The 12737-nt window shown below is 34.1% G+C and overlaps 1 protein-coding gene across 1 annotated transcript; it reads right to left on the bottom strand.

The window, feature by feature from the left end:
• Positions 1–63: 63 nt before the first annotated feature.
• Positions 64–12535, bottom strand: LOC117230886 (xylulose kinase). The gene is made up of 12 exons (XM_033488789.1): positions 12076–12535; positions 9959–10041; positions 9004–9157; positions 7829–8008; positions 6191–6292; positions 4865–4996; positions 4337–4490; positions 3425–3569; positions 1553–1842; positions 1078–1175; positions 757–897; positions 64–676 (listed from the first exon to the last, which is right to left on the bottom strand). Exons 1-12 carry the CDS (start codon positions 12127–12129, stop codon positions 596–598), a joined length of 1614 nt encoding a protein of 537 aa, XP_033344680.1. The 5' UTR covers positions 12130–12535; the 3' UTR covers positions 64–595.
• Between the last annotated feature and the right edge of the window lie 202 nt (positions 12536–12737).

The following is a 12737-nucleotide window of genomic DNA, read 5'->3' as shown; positions in this document are numbered from 1 at the left end:
AACACCTATTAAGTTAAATTTTTTTTATTCTAACTTTTATCTTAATTTTATAATAAGTTAGCATTTAATAAATTAATAATACATAATTAATAAAATTTATAAATATACAAATACAAAATTATTTTATACATAAGTTTAGTTCTTTCATTTTAGGAATTGCACTTAGGTTATCTTGTACTTTTATCATTAAGGTATTAGTGATTTGTAATTAGCTAGATTATTTAATATATTCGAAATATTCGAATATAAATATTCGAAATAATATTTATATGCTTTTTTTGTATTTTTACTTCCATTTTAATGGTTCTTAGTAATTTCTTAAAAAAGCATTGCTGTTTGCATAGGAGATTCAAGATATTTCTAGTACCTTTGATTCATTTATTAAAATCGAAGTAGTGTCATTACTCGAATTTTAAGAGCAAGCCTCTAAAAATTGCAGAAAAAGCATCGTGTAAAAATTTTTCAGAATAAAACTATAAATATCATCAATATTAAACTGCTCTAAATGCAGCAATTATTTTAAATTTTCAGCTAATATGATGCATTAATGAAGGCCTCTTTTTTTAAATGCTCTTGTGTTATTCATGTATAGCCTTTATATAGTTTGTTTTGTACTTGTCTTATTTTTAATTTTCTCTACGATCTTTCGGTAACGTGCAACCATTGATTTGTATATCTAAAAATATAAAATAGTTGTTTCTTAAATACATAATATTTAGCAAAATGTAAACTTTAATAGTTGTACATATTACTTACTGTTTCTGCATCATTATAAGGACGGCATACAAGTGTCGGTTCTGGTAAGCAGCGTGTTATCTCATCAAAGTTGGATTCATTTCGCAATAAACCATGTTTTGCTTGATAGGCTGCACCCATCATAGCCGAATTAGCTACTTCCTGTCAAATAAGATTTAAGGATATTGAAAATGTCATTATAATTTCTAGGATTAAAGAATATTATACGAGATCCAAAAAATAAATATTTATAGATTTATAACAGAAAAGGTATATATAAAAATAAGACCTTAACGTAGACAATATTTCTATTTAACAAATTAGAAGGGTAGCAATGATTACCGATATGTATACTGGTGAATTAAAAACATCGGAAAGAACTTGAAGTATAGATTTATTTGTGGATGCACCTCCTGTCGCGATAATACGTGTATTTGGCCCTATAGATAAAAACCAAAAAAGATAAAAATGATTTTTGCAATTGAAAGTTTACATTTCTTTGAAAAATTGTAAATTTGTTGAAAATCATGTTCTTCTGTAAAATGATATTACAACGTATTACATATAAATATCAAAAATAAAATAATTACTAAAGAAGACATATTATAACAAAATTGAATTCTTCGATATATAAATATTGATAGGACAGTTTCTTTAAAATCTGATAATTAGAGCAAAATATATACCGAAGATTTAACTCATTTAACTTATCACAGAATACACGCACCGCCTTATATCTCTAAAAGTTTAAAATATTCTCGGTTATCAAGGAGAGTATAAGAAAATTGCAAAAATATTTTTGTAACTTGTAACTTACCTATGACGAAACCAAAATCTTCAGCGTGAGCTCTTTTTGCAACGAATTGCCCTTCGATCAAGGCTCTTACTTCCACCTCCTTTGAACTGTAACGCGATATCTCTTCGTTCGCTTTATTGAATCGATGATCACCAATGACAAATGGCAAAATCTCTTGTGCATCGAAGTATAAACCTAAATTTCCAAAATTTCCCCGCGGCGTACTTTCCAGTAGCTCGTTGAAGATTTGCCAAGAGCCCTGCGCCGCACTGTCGCGTATTCTTTCGCGAGTCAAAGATCCATTTTTGAAGCTAGAAATTTGAGATTCTAGTGTCCCGATCATTCATCACGTTTAATCTCTTATAAGTAATATTATTTTGAAGAATTAAGACTCGTTTTAATGAAATGGATTCTATGCAGATATATCTAAACGAAATGTAGACCGGGTAATCATCGATCTGTATTATTTAGATATTTTACAGGATCATTGTATTATTTTTTGCGGGATCGCAATTCATTTATTATGTTTCCTACTTTTTTCTCTAAATAATTTCTCTTCTATTAATATTTTGGATAGTTTGTAACATGTCTCTCCATATTTTACTAACAATTTATAATTTGATGTATCATGGAAGATATAATTAGTATAGAAATTATATTTTGCTTTATATTGTCAAAAAGTAAGTATTACCTTCCTCTAAAATTTAGATAAATACAAAAAACAATGCTTAGGTACGTGATATTCGTATTTAACTGGAAGAATTTATTATGAAAATTCATGCCTTTGTAACCACAAATGGTAAGATATTTTAATGTCTGGAAATATATATGTCGGAGATAAGAGGACACCGGTGCCTTCTCTCTGAAACCTCCTGAAACCTATGGAAAATCCATAAAAACGTTGTAATTAAAATCTACAGTTGTAACTAAACGATTTGCCGTCATTCTAACCAATTGTATTTGTTTGAGACTTGTGACAATGAGCTTGGGCTCAAGGCGACAATTAGTCGCCGAACGTAGCCGCGGTCAACGGGACGAACTCTCCACCTAACAAAGGCATTGAGTAATCCTATAGCTCTCCTTAAAAGAAAGATTTGTAGCGGCACGTGACAGTAAACATTCCAACGGTTTCTGTCCCGTAGCTTGCCACACGCAGATCCTATTCTCCGGGCAGGATGTTTACCAGATGTCGACGCGTCTCCACAGTACGTGATCGGCTAGCCCGAGGACCGTCATAAACACTAATATCTAGTTACCTAAAATCCTTCAACAGATACACAGTCTTTGTCCCAGTTACGAGAAGACAGGAGAGACCTATTTTTCCACGAACGACGTCTTCCACTAGCAACCCTCCCTCAAGGGCAGCTAGCATCCTTTTCTAACTACCGATATGGAGATTGGCCAATTAGCAGCAACGTCAATTTCCCTTACTTTCCGAACGTAGGATGTCCCCGACGAATCCGATGATCTCGTGTCCTTAGACACACCTCGTCATAGTTTTCCTCTGGGGTATCACCGGGACGGAAAGTCACTCTCTCTTGCGGTCTCATCGACAAAAAAGGATTAACTCCTTACGGTCAGCGAATATTAACACAGAATCCGACTTGAATTTTTTGCGAGTGCGTTGGTTAGAATGACGGCAAATCGTTTAGTTACAACTGTAGATTTTAATTACAACGTTTTTATGGATTTTCCCGAGGTTTCAGAGGGAAGGCACCGGTGTCCTCTTATCTCCGACATATAAATACCTGCATTAGAGAGAATATATTAATTTTACCTGCACTTTCTAAGATTAAAGATTTTGAAGTATTCTTGTAAATAATTATAAATAACTACTAATAAAGTACCGATAAAGGAAAAATTGTATCCTAGGGAAATAAAACGGCGAGTTACCAAAGTAAAGCCATGTAAGCGTTATCATCAAGAGGATTGCAAAATATGTGTCCTTCTAAAGCAGTTTTCGGTTTGTTCAACCATAAGAACAGAGTATCACTTGTCCCCAAGCTGCAAGCGATATCTCCTTCTTTCAGTCTCATTCCTGTATAATAATAAATAAACGTCATTTATCAATTGTTTGTGTTATCAAAATTATTAATAATCAAACTTATTTATTAGCACGATAAATCCTACCTGCATTTCTCTAACTCGAGAAATAAATTTTACACGCAGACTTTGGAGTATATGTATTTAAACATATTCTCGTCCAAATTGAATTACAGCATATTTTACACTTCATTAAACTTGTTGCAATTTGTCCAAGCATTTCGCTGTACTACGTGCGAACGTAAAAGAAACCAGTCTAAGGAAATTTGCATGTACGTACTCCTATATTCCGATGTAAAACGTAGTTTCTCAAAAGTGTCGTTTTAACGGGCGATCGATTTTGGACGACGTTGCTTTTACGATAGCACGTTAGAGCGTAGTTGTCGAATTTTTAAGAAAGAATATCAACGTTTTACCAACCGGAAAAACGAATAAAAAACTTCACACGAGGAAAATATTATCGATAGATTAATTAAATATCGAGCAATACGGAATTCATTTAGCAGTTTCCTTAACAGTAAACCGCAAATTATAGTTCAGGCGAAAAATCTCATTAATCATTCCGTATGGGGAGCGAAAGTCTATGGGTATCTACGCATGTCGATTGGAAATGTATTTGCGTGAATATTCATGAAGGCGTTCGTTGCTCATAGAATCGAAACCTGTTGTCAAAAGGCGAAGTAGCGCGTATAAATTAATATAGTTGGCCGAACGAAAAATTATTCGTACCGAAACCGTGAGATCAGCGAATAGCGTGCTTACCTATTAGAGAACCTGAGTTGTCGCCCGTGAACGCAATTACACGGCATGCCTCGTCGAAGCCAAATCTTTCGACGAAATAGGACGAAATTGGACCGATATCGCTGCACGAGGAAACTGGTTTCCCGAGTTTTTCTCGTAGACCAAGACCGCAAGCCTGAACAAACACCGGTCCGATGATAAATATTGGAAAAGCAATGTACGTACGTAGTATGCTGTTTGCGTTATAGGTTATTTTCACAACAAATGTAGAGGATCTTAAAAGATTTAGATTTTGACATAAACATTTCGACACGTACACACACATAGACATATATGATTCTATTTTAAGGAACAAAGAATTTTTTATTTTTGAATTTTTGAGTTTTTTGATATACGAATTTACGACTTAAAAGATCGATTGAAACGAAACATATAGATAAAGTTGAAAAGAATGTTTATTTCTATTGCTGGGGAAAAATGCGAACGTTTTATTGTATAATAGCTTACCGTATTCAGAGAAAATCTAATAATCATTGATAATCCACATACCTCTAATAGGACGTCATCCCAATCTTTCGTATGAATATTTAACAAGTTCATTCCAGAGCCATCGGACCAATCGATCGGCGCGAAATCGCCGAAAAACAAGGAAGCCAGGAAACTGCTAATCAAAGAGATTCTCTGGAAGAAGTATCAAAAACGAGTTAACGTAAAAAAACGACTATAAAATCTTATTCAAACACTTTATAATATATGTATAATGCGTATTAGTGACGAATATACGATAATGTTTCAGGTTTTAACAGCTAAATCTTGTCAGTCTATTCTGTGGGTATAATCAGGCAAAAGAATGTCGTGTATAGTAATTTTTTGTTGTCCTATCGTTTGTTATTTTATTATAACATTTTAACGAGGCTTTGAGCGATCTATGTTTCTATATATAATATTTCTCGTTCGATTATACCCATAGAATACACTTATATTTGCTGTTAAACCATAGGACTTAGGACATTGTATATTATTGCATACTCGTTATAATAATGCTACGAACATTAAATAAAATCTTTGTAAATAGGAACTCTCAGTTTGTTAAAAGTAGCACTCTTTGAAAATATTTTGGTTATTTTGGTTTTTAGTTATTATTAGCTATTGATCAAAGTAATTAAAAATCTATGTGAAAATCATTGCTATTGCGATTATAAAAGTAGAGCACGTTACGAGTAATCTATTTTCGGACACGTTGTTATTACATTTCGGATATTTATGGAAATTCAGGTTTTTACGAGATAGAACCTAAACAGAGATCTATCTCGATATTATTGTGCGTATCTTTCAATATTCAAGTAAACTGATTCCTGTTTTTCTGTTAACGTAATTTCCATAGATTTCTATACGATCAAACACGCTCATACAAGTCGAAATAAATTGCCATAAAGCTTTTCAACGCTCAATAAAAACATTCTGACGAATAATAGAAATATTCTGACTGTCCATCGAAAATCCATCGGAAACTACGTTACGTAGTAACACCAATCTCGAGATTCATATCGAGAATTATATTCGCGTACATTCTCCGGCAGCAATTTTTCTATAATCGCAATAAGAACGACCTAAATAGAAATGACATCGCGCTAGACGATATATCTGTTAAAAAGGAACAGTTCAAACAGGCGAGTAATCATCGTTATCGGGCACGTTAGTATTCACGCGTAAAGCCAAGGTTCACCGGCAGCTCACACGAGAAATCAGAAACGTAGTTAATTGCAGTCTAAATCCTTGTACCAGTCCACACGTAATCGAATACCTCGATCGATCGTAGTCCCGAAAATTTGTCAACGAAGTCGGCAGTGTAGATTTTTTTTTAGTGGATTATACCTCAGTGTTGCTGTAGGCTTCCGGTCTGGTGCGTGCTATTTTTGCTATTTGAGGCCCTGAGAACCTTTCGTACGCCCGCGATCCCGTTATCTCCGCCAATTTCTGCAATCATGCAACCACGACAGATCGTATAAGGATAATTGATTAGGGTATTAATCGGCGTGCGTCGATTAACTATGAATCAGCCCAATTCTCGTCATCGTCATCGCTCGACGCTCTGTCCGTGTTGTACATGATTTACACATATAACATGTACATAATTTATTGGAACTGTTATAGAAATTTTTATCAATTTAGTAATTCTTATTGATATTCGGACATTGTCACGGTGTTGCAATCGCGTTATTCAATTACTTACTTTCTGTATGCTATATTAAAACATTTCTATTCTCTTTCTATTTGCATCGTCTCGCGTTGAAATCGTAGGAACGATACGTCTTATTTATTACGAGTTAACATGCCTCGTATTTTCGATCGAAAACTTTTCTAAACGCGTGCCATTCTTCAAAAATCCCCGATCGCCACGCCAATGAATATTCATCCGTGTCAAAGAATTAATTTACAATTTGCATACTTCGTAAGCCCCGCCAATACGATTTTATATTGATTCCCGATCGTATCTGTTCGCGATAAATTTTTTTTTCTTCGCCGACGTTGCTCGATGTTCGTTGACGAAGTCGCAAGAACGAGAAGATAGAAGAGAGGAGAGAGGCTTTGGTACCGTTCCATTCCTCCGCTGGATATTTTTAAATCCATTAAAAAGTCGACGTCGCCCGTCGTCGACCTTCGCGACGATTAATTAAATATTTTATTGATTTTCGTCGGCTATCATTGCGAACGAAATTGATCGGCGATAGGTGTTCGAAACAGCATGTCGTCGACGTGACATCGCGCGTCTATAGTGATATTACACGCGTTACTGTCCATAAGTATGTTTGGACACCTAGTACGATTCGATCAAAAGATTCATATTTTCGTTATATTCTCAACGTTATGACAGACGAACGTGTCTCTATCATTGAATTCTCTTCCTTTCTCCACGGCTGAGACGAGAACGCTCCGTTAAATTTAACCCAGCTACGATCCGCGAATTTTCATATTTCGATCTTGCTCTCATTTCAGCGAACAAAAAGAATTTTTAACGTTCTGAGAACACATAGTATTGAAGCGAGAAATCATGCGTATCAGTAAAATTTACTTGGCATTTCGTTCATACCGAAGACACGTATTTCCTAACGTTAGGAAAATATAATTTTGCTCGAAAATTTGGCCGGTAGAATGTAGCAGGGTTAAACTGAAAGAAGCGATATATCCGCATCGTTGTAAATTCGTGTTTACCTGCAACGAATTGCTGACGCGTTGTAAAATCTATACGAACGTTTCGTACAGACTGTTTAAATCAAGCTTGGGCAAATTTTATTTCAGATAAAGATGAAAAATAATAATTTGAAATAATGAATTATCTTTCAAATAACTATTTAGCAAAATAAAATTATATCTTACTTAGAGGATCACTTTCCAAATATCTTATTTAAATATTTCAATATTGTCGATTATTTAGATAATGTCCAGGCCTGATTTAAATATAATGGAAGGAAATTAGCGAAGAGAAGTTTAGAAGAGAAAGGAAACGCATACTTCTGGGCCATCGACGATCTCGTCTAACATGTTACACTCTTTGGTGGTGCTGGAATCCATCCACACAGGTGATGTTGTCACCGAGAAAGAGGTGACCAGCTGTTCGTGCAAGAATTTCGCAGGATCCAATTGTTGCAATTGATTTCGACTGCCCTTGCCCCAGTAAACTGTGCCATGTTGCTATGTAATAACGAACAAAGATAACATTATCGTCTGGGTGTTTCTAAAGCTGTAAAATGTTCGTGTTTATAAGGGTCGTTTATTGCGAAATTTACATCGATACTTACACGTTGGCTGGAACGTTTCTCACTGCGATTCTCTGGCGTTAAAACTTCAACATTTATTTTCGTTCATCACACAAACAAATGAAAATTTCACTTAGATTTAATATCTGATTCCTAACAAGTTAGCTTGAAACAATACGCAATTTCGACTGATTTATTGTTCTTACTTTAAAAAGTAACTTCATTTTATGTAAAAATTCGACCAATCGTTTTCAGCTATATAAACCTTTTAAATACTACATTTCGTATATATTTGAGTCGTAAATTATGTTACGAAATACGAACTGTCCTCGTTTCAATTATTCTTGAATATGAAGTACATGCATATGCGTGTCTGTGGAAGTCTCTACTTCCGGCGCGGTTGACATAATATTTATTTGCGGATTGATTATTACTTCTCAAAATACGTTCAAGCTAAATAATATGCCAGAATCAGTAAAATAATAATTTTCCAAATACTTTTCGAATACTATTCGAATAATGCTCGACTCTGTCAACGAGATCGAAATTCAAGAAGTTATAGTTAAACGATCTGTTTGCGTCAAAGGATGAAAAAAGGAATAGATAAGAGTCATTATATATCTATTTTATGGTAATCAACTGTTCTTTTTTATAGTTAAATCAGTGAACGTCGCTGCATTTAAATTACCGATGACAACAGATATTTTTGTAATCCACCGTGTTTCAGTTCTTAAACGATACTCGAAATAATATGAATATTGCATAGAGGTACTTCTTGAAATTTATAGCTTCGGTAATGTTACATAGCATTTTGTGACGAACCTTAATTGACATGGGAGTAATTGAAAAGACAGATTTACTATCGATATTATAATTTATGAACCGTGACGTTTCTATTCCAGCGTTCTGACGTTTACAGCATTCTTTTACCTGTGCGCATCCGGAAATAGCGGCCACCTTGCTAAAATCGACGCCACACACGCGCAACTTATCGAGAATCATGTCCAGAGCCTTAACCCACATCAAAGTGGGAACCACCACTACGTGTGGCTCAGCTTTTTTCTGAATGACGCCTCCGTACGTTCTAAAATTGTCCAATGTTTAATAATTAAATGTAACGTAATTAAATTGTAATCGTAAATTCTAATTAAACGTAAAATAATTTGACATTTTTTACGAGATATTAATCATCGATGAGAGTATAAAAATATATTGAGTGTAGAAAGGAATTCGGTATTTTAGCTTTGTATATTCTATTTCGTTATTACGAATTCGCATATCTTAGTGCCTTTCATAAACATGACATTTTTTTCTAGATAGTGTATCGTTCAGCGCACTGATTCTGCTGCGATTCAAAATATAGTTGCAATGAAATCGACCATGATACGATTGGAAATTAACAAAAATATTTTATACTCCGTTGTAATCTTGCTTTTTCCTGTATAAATCACCAAGACAATAGTAATAAAAAATCAAAACAGAACAATAATAACGAAGAGTCGTATTCGTCATAAAAAATTCATTTGGGAGAAATTTGTTGCTTGTTACGAATTGTATTTTATCAATGCTTTCTTTCTAATGTGAGAATGTGTAAATAATGAATAAATAAATAATTCCCGATTTGCTCAATGCTATTGCTCAGACATGAACTTCTATGTACTTTAAAATATAATGTTAGAAATCGCATCATTACTTATGTATCATTAGGTTGAACGAAAAGATTTTAATATCGTATTTTGCATTAGTCATCTCATGAGAAATGTTCGTGGATTTTAGAGTGTTAAGAAACGTTTTAAAAAATGTATGTCGAAACGTCAAAAGTGGATAATACATAAAAATACGTAACATGAAAATATAAGAAAACATGGTATTTAAGCATATTTACCTAAATTCTGGTAGATCATTGTCAAACTGTACACTGGTTTCATGGAGAACAGCGAGATTGTTATCGACGACAACTGCTTTCAACTACAAATGTCAAAAGATACTTGTTAACGGCCTCTTAAATTCGCAATACTACGCTGTTCCTCGATTTTTTATCTACATCATCGAATAAGTTATGTGCAACAAGGCTACCATGTGACATAGCATGGTCAATTAGTTATGCTACTCCATAATGTAATTCGAAATTTAAAATTCAAAACTTTCTACCATTTTTCGTATCTACCGTATGAATATATACACGTGTAACGTTTAAACATACTACTAATAGTGTTTAATAAAATAAAAAAATGTCCAGATGTATCATCGCCCATAAGTTTAATCGCAAGTACAAATATCGTGAAACACGTAAAGTCTCGAGTGAAATTAAATGGACAAATAAGTATCGTTATTAAAATGAATCGTGGAATAGGATAAAATATCAAGTAAAATAATATTTGTTTCAATAAATAAGACGAACAGATGTTCTAAGAGGTAGATACTTATGATCGATAATGTATATATCATGAGCGATGGTTTATGCAACAGAAATTATTATGTAGAATCCATAGATATTGATGATTGTCGGGTATTTAATTTGTCGAAAGTTGACAAGCAGATAACATTCACGTCTGATGGTATCAATTATTCTTGTATATCGCTTATGATTCACATATTTCTTCAATTTTAAAGGATCAATAATTACGACAAATTGAATTAACGAATAGATAAAAATAAATGTTTTATACGAATTGGTTATGTTACGATACAGTCGTTTATGATTTATGGAGTTTCGACGCCAAAGATGCGCAAGAAGCACTTTGCAATTTCAATTATCATTTCGACCGCTTCTAGCATTTCGCGCTTTTCGTTGCAAACGAGATACGCATTTCTTTCGCCCGTATCGTCCTACTGCTTAATGTTATCATTACGTTAGATAATTGTGACCCATCTGACGCGCGTCACACGCAGCGAAACGCTTCTCGTCAACAACTTCGAATTTTCCTATCATTTTAGTGTATTATTGACTGTAATATTTGTTTATACCTAAAAGCTAACCGTGGTAAATTTACCATTAGACGTTAAAGTATCGTTAACTTAATCAGAGTAATTTATTTTATTAATAAGAAATTAGTTTTTGTTTTATTAGTATAACTATTCTTATTCCTTCAAATTATTCCTAATTTAATCGTAATTCGATATTTAGCCTATTAATAGAAAATCAATTCATTGATAGAACTTTACGATATTCCTGAAAACTAAATTTCAATGTCGTTATATTTCTTCAAGGAAAAGGGTTACATAATTGTAATGTATGTTGTATAACTAGAAACTTGAGAGTACGATTTCAAATATTTGTCAGTAGAGATAATACAAGGTATACTGCAACAAATATTTGAAATTTAAGGAATCAAAATAGAGTAGATGTTTAAATTAGTTGTTACAGAATCAAAATTCAGTTTATCAACATTAGAACTCACAGTATGGTTTTCATAGTGTCACAGGAAACAAGAGATGATCAATACTGCTAGATGAAAAATATGTTTTATTTGATTCGATCCTTGTCAAGTGTTTGTTTTTCGTTACATTTGTAATCTTTAGAAAAAAGTACAAATATTGTATAGTTACAATTCGTTGAAGAGTTATCTCTTTTAATAAAAAGACATTTATAAGATTAAATAATTTTCTTAGATTTAAATGAAACGCGCGTTGTCACGAGCGTGCGCAGTAGATGATGCGCACTGAGAATTCAGTAACATCAAGTATTATAAAACCACAAACTAATAAATAAGTCTTCGAAGGAACAAATGATAAACTACTATGACTCATTGCTGTATAACTATGGTAATTATTTCACACGCGGTGTATAAATGTACACAAGCGGGAGCAAGAAAGGCAGAAATAAAAATAAGAAATAAGAGAAAAGAAAGGATAAAAGTGATATACAAGACTCGTGTCAACGATGAGCAGTTTTATATGACGAGAAAACGCGTCGGTCGTCGATGATTATTCGCTCGAAGCAGATGTTCGACTCCTGATAAAAAGCGGTACGCGAGATTATGCTGTTTTTTAAGGGTTTACCTGCTGCGTGCTGAGATCAAGCCCTAAGTATGTCGCGTTTGAAGCAGCGCCCATATTTCAATCGTAGACTGACACGCAATGCGACGAAATCGTGGAACAGATATGGCGTAGCAAAGATACAACTGAACCGATAGGTTTGAAAAACAGATACACTTCACTGTACGTCCGTGCGCCTGTTTCAAGCTCAGGGCACTAATGTTCGAGCGGTCTAGTCTGTTTGTGGTCTACACTCGTTCCCAGCACAAGCCGAGGCATCGTTACGCGCTGTTTCGCGTCGCAAAGTGACTAAATGGGAGTAATCTTATCGTTATTATTAATATTATAATGCTGTTCGTTACGTAAGACAGATTAATACTCGACGAAAGTTTACTCGAGTTAGCGTTATTTGGCCTCGGAACAACATTTCCATAACATTTCGTACGCGACTGAATCGTCGGCGTGCCACGACGAAGAGGTTAAGTTTCCGTCGATACTAATTTTCTTTCTCTGGGAACACCGAATTTCTTTACCGGCTGATCTATCACGTTGGTGTTCATAATAAGCGTACACCTGTGCTGCACCTGCTGAGAATTTCTCACAAGATAATTAAACTACCTTCGGCCATTGTCAGAATTTGAATATAAATTACCGAGCGCAAATTAAAGAGATCTAGTATCTTTTTA

This window comes from Bombus vosnesenskii, unplaced genomic scaffold (assembly GCF_011952255.1).
Source record: "Bombus vosnesenskii isolate JDL3184/JDL3185 unplaced genomic scaffold, Bvos_JDL3184-5_v1.1 scf7180000013263, whole genome shotgun sequence".
NCBI lineage: Eukaryota > Metazoa > Arthropoda > Insecta > Hymenoptera > Apidae > Bombus > Bombus vosnesenskii.
Note: the sequence above shows the minus strand (reverse complement) of the source record. Positions and strands in the feature narration are given on the sequence as shown.